General features: G+C 37.1%; 1 protein-coding gene across 1 annotated transcript; it reads right to left on the bottom strand.

Annotated features, from left to right (window-relative positions):
- Window positions 1–1,759: 1,759 nt before the first annotated feature.
- LOC149822535 (uncharacterized) lies at window positions 1,760–11,906 on the bottom strand. The gene is made up of 3 exons (XM_089981599.1): window positions 11,664–11,906; window positions 8,925–9,095; window positions 1,760–2,096 (listed from the first exon to the last, which is right to left on the bottom strand). Exons 1-3 carry the CDS (start codon window positions 11,889–11,891, stop codon window positions 1,878–1,880), a joined length of 618 nt encoding a protein of 205 aa, XP_089837725.1. The 5' UTR covers window positions 11,892–11,906; the 3' UTR covers window positions 1,760–1,877.
- Between the last annotated feature and the right edge of the window lie 1,553 nt (window positions 11,907–13,459).

Below are 13,459 nucleotides of genomic sequence, written 5' to 3'. Positions count from 1 at the left end.
TCTTTTAGAGTGCCATTGGCCAAAGTGTCAGGTGGTCACTTTAGGGTCTAATCAATTTCATTCACCTCACCGCCCCCTCATTGGGCCTCTTGAAGGTGCCGCCAAAGGAGAACTATCCTCTCACTCTTGGTAGCTCTCCATTGGCCAGCCAAAAGCATTGTAAAGAAAAAAATTCAAAAGATGGCCCTTTATTGATCTCTTGAGAGGTGACCTTCAAAGGGATCAATGGGAGCCACAACAACTTTCTTCCTTCTTTAAAACATCAAAAAAATTACAGGTCTTTTTCATGGGTGATTTTGCTGTTTTGAGATAAACTTGGAGTATTCAAGCTTGGAGGAGCCGAGTAAGACGCCATCCATCCTCATGGCATCGTGCTGGATGTGAAGGGCATCCACCATTGCTGTTCGAAGTGCACCATCGCTGTTGTTCGTGACCCATAGTGCTGCGTGTGTTTCTTAGTGGTAGTTTTAGACTGCACTTCTTATCTTATGACCATTGGAGTTAAAGAAACATGTTTGTGGCTTGAACTGGCCAATTTTCATCTCCATCGGTTTGGCTGAAACCCGATTGCTTTATTAAACTTATGTTGTGGATGTTGTTATTGCTTCTTAAATCTGTCATCTCATTGTTAGAGTTAGATTGTAATTGCACCATATTTGAAATCTGTTTATCTTTGAAAGAATTCAGATTTATGAAGCTATGTCTTAAAATCTTGTGTGGTTAAATATCTTTCATGTTTGAATTGAGCATTGTCTAACCGGAATTGGGTTTCGGAGGAAGGACTCTTGAAAATTTAAGAAATCACCATTAAAAGTGTATTTTTCGTGCAAGTCAAACTTTAATCACCCAAAAATTAAAATAAAAAATAAAAACTTGTGTGTTTGTTGTGTATTTCTGCATTCTAGACCGTCTGACCCAGTCTCGGTAATCGGAGTGTATCTCCACAAATTCTATCTTTACAATCACTGAAAATGAACCCAAACAGAAAGTACAATCATTCGAATAACTGCATTTCTGGTGCGTCAGTCAAACCTGTTATTCATATCATATCTTGATACTCTGATATCAAAAAATTATGATTTTTGATTTTCGATTCGTTGAAAAAAAATTTCTGTTGTCTGCGGTTTTCCTATTGATCATTTTTTCAAATTCAATGACCTAATGAAGTAAATCATATTCCCGAAATGTCACTTTGACTGCTTCCGCAATAGAATTTCGTTTCGGTGTCTTGGTCGTGAACCAACTCGTTGTTGGTCTGCACCAATTTGCTTGCTATTACAGAGTCACCAAATAATCAACAAATTCTGGAAGGGATTGTTTATACAAAATGTTGTTTCCCTGTTCTAAGGTTATCACACATGTTCCAGGTTATGTTTTTGGTAGAACAGAAATGGATCTCTGCCAAGATAGCCTTCTCGTTGACTAGCAGCATAAACAGCATCCACCACATCTGGATGTAAATGTTCTGATACATGAGATTAGCAACAAACTATTTGTACAACATGAGATGCAAGAGTGGCTTGCTATTTGTAGCTCTTGTGACCAAAGGTCAACCTATGGAAAATATCCTTAATGAGGGTTGGCAGTCTTGTTCCCCTAAAACTACTGAAGAACATGACGTCTATCACACAAATTTAGAGTGGTTTCTCACAATAAACTAGAAAAACCATTACACAAAAATCTTAAAAATATAAAAAAAGGCTTCATGATTGAATGCTGATTGCAAGGAATTCATAACCTGAAGTGAGTCATAAGTGTTGATCAAAAATGCAAAATTAATGTTTTTGGAATTTGTTAATATTACATCCAATATTGGCATGACATTATGGCATGTTACAAATGGACAACCATACAATGGGAAAACCCTTTACTCGTGCTTACTTCCCCCATCTTGAGAGAATGAGTAGGCCTACAATAGTGAAGCATGTTCCAGCAACTATGCCCACCACAAGTGCAAAGGCATAAAATAAACTTGGAAAGTTAAAAAATCTCTGAATTTTCTTTAGACCTTTGTCAATGATGGGAGCTAAGGCAGCTGCACCAGCTAAGCGAAATGGCCGTGTGACATTGTTTCCAGTCCACATCAAGATAACAATCTGCCATGAAGGGATAGGACTTTCATACATGAATGGAACTGTCAGTAAAGGACAAGAAAGGTCTTGATGTTCTAAATATGGGCTCCATTATTTCTTACCAACAGGAATATGCAAAGTTGGATGACAACTGCCTTCCCAGAACTAATGATAAAAGGCTATATTGTTGCCAATAAATTTTTAGCCCAATTAATAGAAGCAGAGCACATATTTTCCAAATAGTTAGAAGTTAACCAGTTTTCCAAGTATAGAAGCAAGAAGCGACAACAGCAGAAGATGATACAAAGTACTGCATGATTTGCAACTTATAAGAAAAAATAAGCTAACTGCAGAAAAAAAATAGAGAATAGAACTAGCACACATTAGATTTTATGAGTCACACAACGAAATATTATGGCCATCAAAAGACAGGATGCGAGCCAAATTCCAGCTGTCAACTCCGAGGCAACACCCATCGCTGGGATAGCAAAGGTGGTTTGGGTGCTGACAGTTAATTCAGAGTGTTGCAAGAAGTCAAATATTCAGTCAAAATAAGCATACAAGCACACAACTTACTTATTTACCTTCTATTTTCTTTATTAACTCGATTTCCATAGGGATTGATAGTTGTATTCATATCCCATGGTCAATGCCAAGGTTGCCAGAGGATTCAACCCATTTATGGAAGTTCGCTTTCTGGGACAGATTTTATAGACTATTATACTAACATTATGCAAACCAATAGAAACTTCCATTTCCCATACATAGCACTATTATGGTATGCTGGTTGCATATTCTCCAGTATCGATAATCAACTATAACACCATCCTGTGTTCCTGCAAAACAAGTTGCATGGTGTACAAGAATCTGAAATAGCACATGCACCAGGTGCTCTAGATTCTGAACTGGCTCTGCCATCTACCTATTACATTCTACTGAAATTGTTGTTGCATCAGAACTGATCTTTTTATGGTAGAATAAAGCCTGCTTGGTTAGGTTAATGGTGCACATCATACAATCTGTAATCAACATTGCTTTGGCATTCAAACGAGAGAAAATCAAATCATCACTCTAATGCTATAAGCAAACTCAAGAGCATGAGCCCATGTGAGTTGTATTTGTGATTCAAGTCTGGGGCCTCAGACTACAAGTATGGAAATCAGACATTATCCAGATGATTTTGCAACTTTGGTTCAGACAAAATCTGAGGCAAGGAGGTTTAGAGTCAGGATGGTATTGACCAAGTACTTGGTAAGTTTTGGCAGGTGATGCTTGTGGAAATATGTACATGATGTATATACTATGCCCAAAATTGAGGATTTCCTAAAGCTTTCTGCCATCACTCCCTAGAGTGGTCTGCAGCTTGATCAGGCTGCCTCTTCATGGCAAAATTACAAGAGAATGCAGTATGAAAATAAATCTCAGGCGATTTCAGTCTTAATAGATCTAAATAACATACCAATTGGCAATAAAGACTACAATGTGGCCAAATCTCATACGACAGGGAGCAGTTCAATCTGACAGCAGCCAGTCTGAGCCCTATATGAGAGCTAGGGCAGAAGTTAATGTACTAACATGCTACCCCATACTACCATATCCAGCATCTCACTCCTAGTTTTGCTTTGCATCAGCCAACCTTGTAGTCCAGAAACAACCAATAAGCTTTCATACTAACTTGCAGATATAACTGCCTATAAAACAAAAATGACTTTCTAAAGCCAACCATCTTCTGTCTTTGTTTCCCAAGTTTTCATTCCTACCTTCTTACATTTAGCTTTCATTATTGGCCATGTGAGTCTGTTAGATGTCATTCTTGAACTCATTCATGCATGCAAGCCAATCTGAATAACCAAGTATGACTGATGATGTGATTCTTTTTCCTTTTTCTTTTTTCTGTGACATTTCTGATTCAGATTGCTGCGATACTTTGTCAACGAATCAAATCGATCTTAAATAACTTGATATGGAAAACTTGTGATCTGAACTGTAATTATGAGCCCCAGATGTTTAGAGTAGATATCTTTAGTGAATAAGGTTGTATACAATTAAATATTCAGTTAATACTCAGTTTTGAAACTAAATTTTTTAAATCTGAACAAAAATGAGCAGATTTAGTGAAGTACAAGCTCAGCAACTCAAGAAGTTTACATGCAAGCTTCTAAACTGCCCGGAACTTGATGAAACTTTTAGTGAAATTCTACACATTTTACCTATACTCTTTTCATTATGAATTATTGCTTCTGGGTGTTCTAGATAGCTAAACTAGTTATACATCACCAATCAAACGCCTTCCACAGGTTAGTTGAAGACTAATTTGAATGCACTTCACATTTCTTGTAAGATTTTACATGAATATCTGAGTATGTTTATGAAGAGAGTAACCAGTCACAATCACCAGCTAAGTTCCAGTTTTCTCCATCCAAAATGATAAATCTACATTTGCATAGATGGTTGAATCAGCCAGATAGTTTTCCACATTCATGAATTTAGAAAAGATATATGATGAGGCCACAGATGTTTGACAAGCCTAGATCTCAATTAATCTGATAATATTTATGAAAGAAAGCATTTGTAGCTGCCACAACATTGCATATTATTCAAAATTCATTATCATGTAAATGTGAAGGAATAAATATCACACAACTTGAACTCCTGATCATATCATATAGAAGTAAGTGATGAGATAGAACAGTTAGTTATCTGTAAGTCAAAAAGTTCTCAATTAGGTCAGGCTGCAGGTTATTTTGTCTAAATTCAGGCTCAAGCAATATTTAAGTTTTCGGAATTTGGGGCACGATGAAGTACTGTTTTCTTTATCAACTTTTCAGCATGGTTCTCTAGAAAAGCACGCAGTCTCTGACAAACTACAAAGAAATTAATGTGCATTATATATATATATATATATATATATATATATATATATATATATATATATATATATATATATATATATATATATAACTCCGCCTGTGTATAACTGTTTAGTTATACACTGCCGGTCCCAAGCCCGGATAAAGGAGGAGGGTTGCGTTAGGCCTGTGACAGCCAGCATAAAAACTTAGTCATATCTTATGAATATGAACCAATATGAGAATTTTGTTGGGGCGTTCCCTACTGAGCGACGCGCTGCACTCTATAGGCCTGGAGGCAGTGATAAATGGGCAAGGGTTGCTAGGTCGTCGCCCGGAAGCGACGCGTCACACCGGCGCCCGGGTGTGGTGTCAAATAGGCAAGGGTTCCCTCACTTTGTTGGACGGGTGAGGGTAAAGAAGCTAGTCCAAGACCATAAAATTAGGTTAGTCACTTGGAACATAGGGTCTTTAACTGGTAAGTTGGTAGATGTTATGTGTAGGAGAAAGATTAATATTTTATGTCTACAAGAGACCAAATGGGTAGGTGAGAAAGTAAAAGTGATAGAACCTTGGGGATATAAGATTTGGTATACAGGAATAAATAGGAATATGAATGGAGTAGGGATTGTTATGAGTCATAAATTTATAGATAATGTAGTTGAGGTCCGTAGGAAGGGTGATAGGATTTTACTTATTAAATTAGTATTAGGTACGGATATTATTAATATTATTAGTGTTTATGCACCTCAAGTAGGTTTATATGATTCTATTAAGCGTCAATTTTGGTAAGATTTAGATGGAGTAGTACAGGGGATATCTTATGAAGAAAGGCTTTTCATCGGCGGTGACCTTAATGGGAATGTAGGAATTAGTAGGGATGGATTTGAGAGTATCCATGGAGGCTATGGTATAGGAGAAAGAAACGAAAGTGGAGAAAGAATTTTAGATTTTGGTTTGTCCTATGATATGATCTTAGCAAACACTTGGTTTAGGAAGGAGTCTCACCTAGTAACATTTAAAAGTGGGGTTAATACGAGTCAGATAGATTTTTTCCTACTTAGAAAGAGAGATAGGGGTTGTTGCATCGATTGTAAGGTTATACCGGGAGAAAGTGTAGCTACACAACATAGAGTCTTAATTTTAGATCTTAGAACTAGACAATGCCGCAAAATGGATAGACATAAGATAGATCCTAGAATTAAGTGGTGGGCACTGAAAGGAACTAAACAAGGAATGTTTGTAGAGCGGGTAGTTAAGGAAGTTGATTGGTGTCTCGAGGAGGATTCAGAATCAATGTGGAATAAGATAGCTATTAAAGTTAAAAAAGAGTGTTATAGAAATCTAAGTAAGAGTCGTGATAATGACAATTTGGAGAAGTATATGATAGCAAAGAAGGAAGCTAAAAAAGTAGTTCGGAACGCGAGGGATAAGGTATATAAGGAGGTTTATAACAAGTTGGATACCAAAGAGGGCGAAAAGGATATTTATAGGCTTGCAAAGATGAGAGACAGGAAATCGAGGAATCTGGGTATGGTTAGATGTATCAAAGATGAAACACATGGGGTTTTAGTCAAAGATAAAGAGATTAAGGAGAGATGAAAAGATTATTTTAATAAGCTATTTAATGAAAGTCATGCTCAGGATCTTGGAAACTTGTCCATTCCTTTTCATGAGATAAATCGTGACTTCATGCGCAAGATTCAAAAGAAAGAAATTGCAGAGGCTTTGAAGAAAATGAAATTAAGAAGGGCAGTTGACCCAGATGATATACCTATCGAGGCTTGGAAATGCTTGGGAGAGAAAAGTTTAGAATGGTTGACAAATCCTTTTAACAAGATTTGGCGGACAAATAAGATGCCTAATGAGTGGAGAAAGAGTACTTTGGTGCCTCTATATAAGAATAAGGGTGATATACAAGATTGCACAAACTATCGTGGTATAAAACTCATGAGTCATACTATAAAACTTTGGGAGAGGGTGATTGAGTCTAGGTTGAGAAAGGTTGTCATGATATTGGAGAATCAATTTGGTTTTATGCCTGAAAGATCAACTATGGAAGCTATACATCTTCTTAGACAACTTATTGAGAGAAAGAGAGAGAGGAACAAAGATTTGCATATGGTTTTTATTGATTTGGAGAAGGCATACGATAGAGTACCTAGGGACGTTCTTTGGTGGACAATGATGAAGAAAGGTGTTTCTCTCAAGTACATTAGTATAATTAAAGATATGCATGAAGGAGTAGTAACCAATGTCCGCACTTGTGGAGGGGTGACAACCAATTTTCCTATAACGGTTGGTTACATCAAGGATCTGCTTTAAGCCCTTTCCTATTTGCTATAATGATGGATGAGCTTACGAGATCAATTCAAGAAAATGTGTCGTGGTGTATGTTGTTTGTTGATGATATTGTTTTGATTGATGAGTCTAGAGCTGGGGTTAATGCTAAGTTAGAATTATGGAGACAAACATTGGAAGCAAGAGGTTTTAAGTTGAGTAAGAGTAAGACAGAATACATGGAATGTCGGTTTAGTAAGCAACGAAGTAGTGATGGGAGTATAGTGAAGCTTGGTGAGCAAGAAATATCGGTGGATGATTGTTTCAAATATTTGGGATCTATCATTCAAAAGTATGGAGAAATTGATGGAGATGTAAATCATAGGATAAAGGTTGGGTGGATGAAATGGAAGAGTGCAACTGGAGTGTTGTGCGATCGTAGAATGCCATTGCGGTTGAAGGGAAAGTTTTATAGGACGACGATTAGGTCCGCTTTACTATATGGTACGGAATGTTGGGCTGCCAAGAGACATCATATTCAAAAAATGAGTGTAGCTGAGATGCGTATGCTGAGATGGATGTGTGGAAATACAATAAAAGATAAGATTCAAAACGAGGAGATACGTAAGAAGGTAGGCGTTGCACCCATTGAAAATAAGATGAGAGAGACTCGTTTACGGTGGTTTGGACATATTCGGCGAAGGCCTAATGATGCTCCAGTTAGAAGGATGGAGAAATGGGAAAATATATTAGTTAAAAAAGGTCGGGTAGGCCTAGGAAGACATGGATGGAGGTGATAGGAAAGGATATGAATGCTTTGAACCTCACCGAGGACATGGCATTGGATAGAAATGATTGGAGGAGAAGGATTCATGTGGAAGACCCAAAATGATTTTCTTTTTTGGTTCATATCGCCAAGCCCAATTGTTTTGGGATGAAGGCGTAGTTGTTGTTGTATATATATATATATATATATATATATATATATATATATATATATATATATATATATATAGAGTAATAATTATGAACGCACACATGATCCCTCACATGTCTATGGGTGGAGCATCCCACCTAAGCATCACAACCCATAGGTAAATTGCAACCTCCAATATGCAATATATGATTTAGGAAGTCCTCTCCCATTTTATGCATGAATGCAAGCATGCAAGTGATTGTGTGTGCATGTACTCATGTTTCTGTGGTGGTTCTAGGCTCATCTTGACCAAATACATAGAAATCAGAGTAGTGTTACATGCAAACTAGAATGTGGATTCTTCAGGGATCTCTCGTCCCTTTCCTAGGTGCTTCCTACTTGAAATCATCACCTTCCACACTGCAATGACTTTTAGTAGAACTTCAAGATACTAAATTTCAGCAGTATTGAGCTTTGCTGCATAAGGTAAATACTCAAAGAGAACTTGTAAAACTATCATTAGCATTAATTCATAAAATAGGAAAATAAAAAAGAAGATTCCTATTATTATCAGCTATACTACCTGCACAAATACCCACATGGGAACATAATTTAATAATGTCCAATTGACTTTTATCCTCAAGTGAAACATCTTGACATCAACAAAGTGAAACATGAAGTGCATTTGTGTTCCTTCAACAAAACCACATTTGTAGAATTTCAATGAAAGCAGATAATCAGGTCGGACTTACAAAATACAGGAATGTGCATAAGTTAGAATATGCTTGACTATATACACTTGCTTACCCCTAGAAGTGCTTTAAGGTTGGCTGCAGGATTCTTGCCTGTGCTCTTTTCATATCCAAGAAAGGCAAGTATGAAGAATGTTGTGTAAGTAATTCCATCAAAAAGGCCATAAGCTAAAACTGCTGACAGCCCAAGTTTTGCAATTTTTGCTTTTAAGTCTTCAATATGTGACTGTTTACAAAAGAAAATTCGTCAATAAGCTTCCATTTTTGTTGTATAAAATATAAATCTTCTCATAGCATCTTAATAATCATAGACTTCGCAAATAAGATGATGGCAGACAAACATAAATTGGAGTGGAAGACCCTCTTTTTTTTTAATTGAGATGAAAAAGTTTACTAAATTTTAAATTGCTAAGAAGCCCAGGCATGATTCTTGTGGAAGTTCCTACTACTTTATAATATTGCAACTCCAAAATATTTACTGCTCATAGTCACAACCAATGTTGCCCTTGCAAAATATCTAGCATGAAGTAGTTTTCTTTTTTCCTGGAAGAATGAGAAAGATGGTTATCAATTGGACAAATCAACATTCATGACAAACACAATAACATAGGCATAATCTTTACAGTGACAATGAATATTAAACAAAAAAGTGATCTTTTTTTTTCAATTGAGATGACAAACTTTACTAAATTTTAAATTGCTAAGAAGGCCAGACATGATTCTTGTGGAAGTTCCTACTCCTTTACAATATTGCAACTTCACAATATTTACTTCTCATAGTCACAAGCAATGTTGCCCTTGCAAAATATCTAGCATGAGGTAGTTTTCCTTTTTCCTGGAAGGATGAGAAAGATGATTATCAATTGGACAAATCAACATTCATGACAAACACAATAACATAGGCATGATCTTTACAGTGACAATGAATAAGGTAACATGAATAGACCAATCTCAGTTAAACACAAACGTGATCAGATTCCAAGAAGAAAGAGCGGAGATGAATGTTGGTATAAACTGGCAGAGATGTTCCATGCAAATTGAGAATGCACAGAATGTTCAACTTCTAATGCAATGATTTAATTACAACATTGCCAAGAATCTGGACATTAAATTCCATGCATATGGAACATGCACTCAGCATTGGAAAGGAATGCATGGATACGTAAAGTGACATTAAATACTAACAGTAATAAATAACAAAATAAAGAAATAAACAAGGGAAACCCTTTTTGCAAAAAATCCTAAAAGAATCGCTCGAGATGAAACTAGGGGTGGCAATTTCTGACCCGACCCGCCAACCCGCCTCTTAGGCGGGTTCGGGTTTGGCTATAAACGGGTTCGTGTCATAAACGGGTCGACCCGCCTAACCCGTTTACTAAACGGGTCGGGTTCATGTTAGGGGTATGCCAACCCGCCAACCCGGCTGACCCGTTTAATAAACGGGTTAGGCGGGCAGGTCAACCCGCCAACCCGTTTACCCGACCCAACCCGTTTATTAAACGGGTTGGCGGATCGTGTTGGGTTACCCGTTTAATAAACGGGTTGGGTTCGTGTTTGCCACAGCCGACCCATTTAATAAACGGGTTGGGTTCGGGTTGAGGTATACTGACCCGCCAACCCGACCCGATTGCCACCCCTAGATGAAACATATTCAATCAATATGGTAGTGGAATAGAGTTTATCACTAATATTGGAGGATCATATCATGTTAGATTATCTGTATGATCAATAACAAAAGAAAGTCTGCAAAACTGGTAGCAGAGTCACAAAAGTACATATCCCAATGCTCCCTCCAGCCCCTATGAATAGCAAAATATCAAAGCAAAAGAAATTCCAGCCAAGGAAAAATCCTAATCAGGGTATCTTCAAATGGCTGCTACTTGAAACTAAAGCACAATGGATATTAACAATTGGATTCTAACCAGGATAGAAGCTCCTATAGAAAATGAACTTAAGAAAGCTCAATTTTTTTGGGGTAAACATGGATAAAGATATTCAGATATGGTGCTGCTCTCACTTCAGGGCACTGCATCATAAAGTCCCAAATAATTGCCAAGTGAAAATGGTTGCAAGCAATGCAAGAAGGACGAATAAGGGCTCTACCACCCCACACTTTTTTTTTTTGTTTTTTGAGTAAGAGAAACGTTTCATTACGACACAAATCAAAGGGGTTTACGAAATGGGACCGGTCGACGAGTAGTAGATGTCCAAGAATCTGAAAAGATGTGGGTTAAAATTTGATCGTTGTTGCAGCCAATCTAAAGACTGAAAATCCCACCTTCAGCCCAACCTTTTACTCTCACAGCAAAAGCCAGAAGTGATGGATCAGTTAGAAGCAAAAACAACGCGTACGAACAAACGATTGGTTTGTGTTTCTTTTCATATATAGAGTCCTTGCTCCATACTAATGAAGAAATAGCACTTGGTTGGTTGCTTGCTTCTTCTCAGTTAAAATTTCCTTTCCCACATTGATACTTCTTAGAAAAATAAGTTTACAGCCAAAGCGAATCGAAGGTTAGGTAGACAAACCACACTCACACGCTCCAGATTTCTTAAGAAATCTTCTAATACTCATGATGGCGCTTAACCCTCTGTGCTTCTGATCATTCCACCAAAGATTCAAATCTCGACAGGAAGATCACATTCAAAGGCAGTATCCCAAATTTGGAGCAACTCTTGGGCACAACATGTGGGGCTTTAAGAAGATACTGAACGAAGCACCCACCAACCAGAACCGGATGTTTAATGGACACTAGAGATGTAACAGAAATGATTAAAACGCTCCCACACAAACCTTAGGTTGTTGAGGAAGGTTGCATCCGTCATTGTCGCTCGCTCCTTCCGCTGGGGTGGACGAGGAGGAGCAACGAGCGCCCAGCCCACGCCTACGGTGGCTCAAGGCTGCCGCCAGGCTCCGGTTGGCGCTCCCTTGGAGATGAGCAGCAGCGGCAGCCTTGCTACTGCTAAACAGGAAATGGGGGGAGGTTAGGCTTCGGGGGAAGGAGGGATTATACCCCATCATGATGGCCAACGACTGCATCCTTCTCCCGGAAGGAAGATCAGGTGAACGGTGCTCTGTTTCGGGGATCCGGTTTTTTGTTTAATTTATATAATTTCTAATACAAAATTTTAAAAAATTAACATATAAGTGTCATTTATTATATAATAATAAATGCAACTTAGATTTTTTATATAAATATCTACATAGTGACATATTAGAGATATTTTGAGACTAATTGCTTTTTTGTGAGAGAAAAAAATTTAAGTTACTTGTATTATGAAATATTGCTAAAAAACATGATATTATTTTAAACTCTAAAATAGAGTGTTATTTACAAAATATTATTATATACTTGATAAAATGTAAATATCACAATTTAATCACGATGGTTCAAAAAAAATGAAAGTTTCAAAAAATTGCATGAGTGACTTAAGATGCATTGAATAGTGCCATCTTTGGTAAAATCTCCCCTTTTTTCTTAATTATGTTATTAAATGTTAATATTGATGATTTTATTCAATTACTCTCTCTCACTCTCTCCATTGAATGCTATTTAATTTCCTCTCATATACCATAACCATGACCAACAATAGAAAACAGAGGAGAAACTTTTAAAAAATAAAAAACTTTAAATGCTTTTAATTAGTAATTTAAACTTTTAAACAAAACCAATTGATCCCACGAGGAAGAAAGAAAAACTCTCATAGGAAAAGAAAGTTTTGCCTACAAGAGTTTTTGATATGAAAAGTTTTTCAAAAGAAAGCTTTTCTCTTGTGTAGCATGAGAAATACAGAATGGAAAATGTGAAAAAATGAGAGATTAGGGTGGTGGTGATAGTGGATAGTGGGGAGTGTAAAAATAAATTATATTTTGGTAGGAAACATTCTTTCACCCTCTCCCATGGCTGAATGTTTCTTATCAAAAAGTGTACTTTTACTTTTTAGAAAAACTCTCTCAGCTATAGTCTCTTCCTTGTAGAAGGGTGTACAGATTTTTAATTTTACATCACCTTTCCTGCATCTTTCTTACTTCCAAACGTGCCTTATATGTCTCTGAAAACTAGACCGAGTCAATGGGACTCGGCCGAGTCTTTACTGAACCGGCCAAGTCAAAGCATCCTAACCGAGTTATATTATTTTTTTACTCGGTTAAGGTCAAAACCGAGCCAAGTCAAGCGAGTCACAAGTTGACTAGCCCAGTTTTCGGACATCTTGTCCGTCCGTACCACTCCTGCATCGTCTAAACAATGGATCTATTAAAATGAGACCGACTGATAGGATTTTTCTTTTTCTCCTGAAAAAAATGAGAGAACTAAACCGTGTCAAAGATTAAAAACACTTTAATGAAAAATAAAACAAATCAGCACGTGAATTTGATGATCATATGTAACGGCATATGTAGTCGTAGTTGGCTCACTTCAAAAGGCTGTTAACAATATTGTTTCTCACGTTCGGTTGGATTACTTTATCATTCTAATGATAAAGTGAATCTGATTTGTATAAGCAGCTTAACATAAAAAGTTAAGCTTCTACAAATTGAATCTCACTTGCCTTTGCAAATGAGATGCTTGAGATTCAAAATCACAAGTC

The sequence above is a fragment of the Nuphar pumila genome, chromosome 11, assembly GCF_984573655.1.
Source record: "Nuphar pumila chromosome 11, dmNupPumi1.hap1.1, whole genome shotgun sequence".
In the NCBI taxonomy this organism is placed as follows: domain Eukaryota; kingdom Viridiplantae; phylum Streptophyta; class Magnoliopsida; order Nymphaeales; family Nymphaeaceae; genus Nuphar; species Nuphar pumila.
The sequence above is the reverse complement of the archived record's forward strand: the minus strand, read 5'-3'. Positions and strand labels throughout refer to the sequence as shown.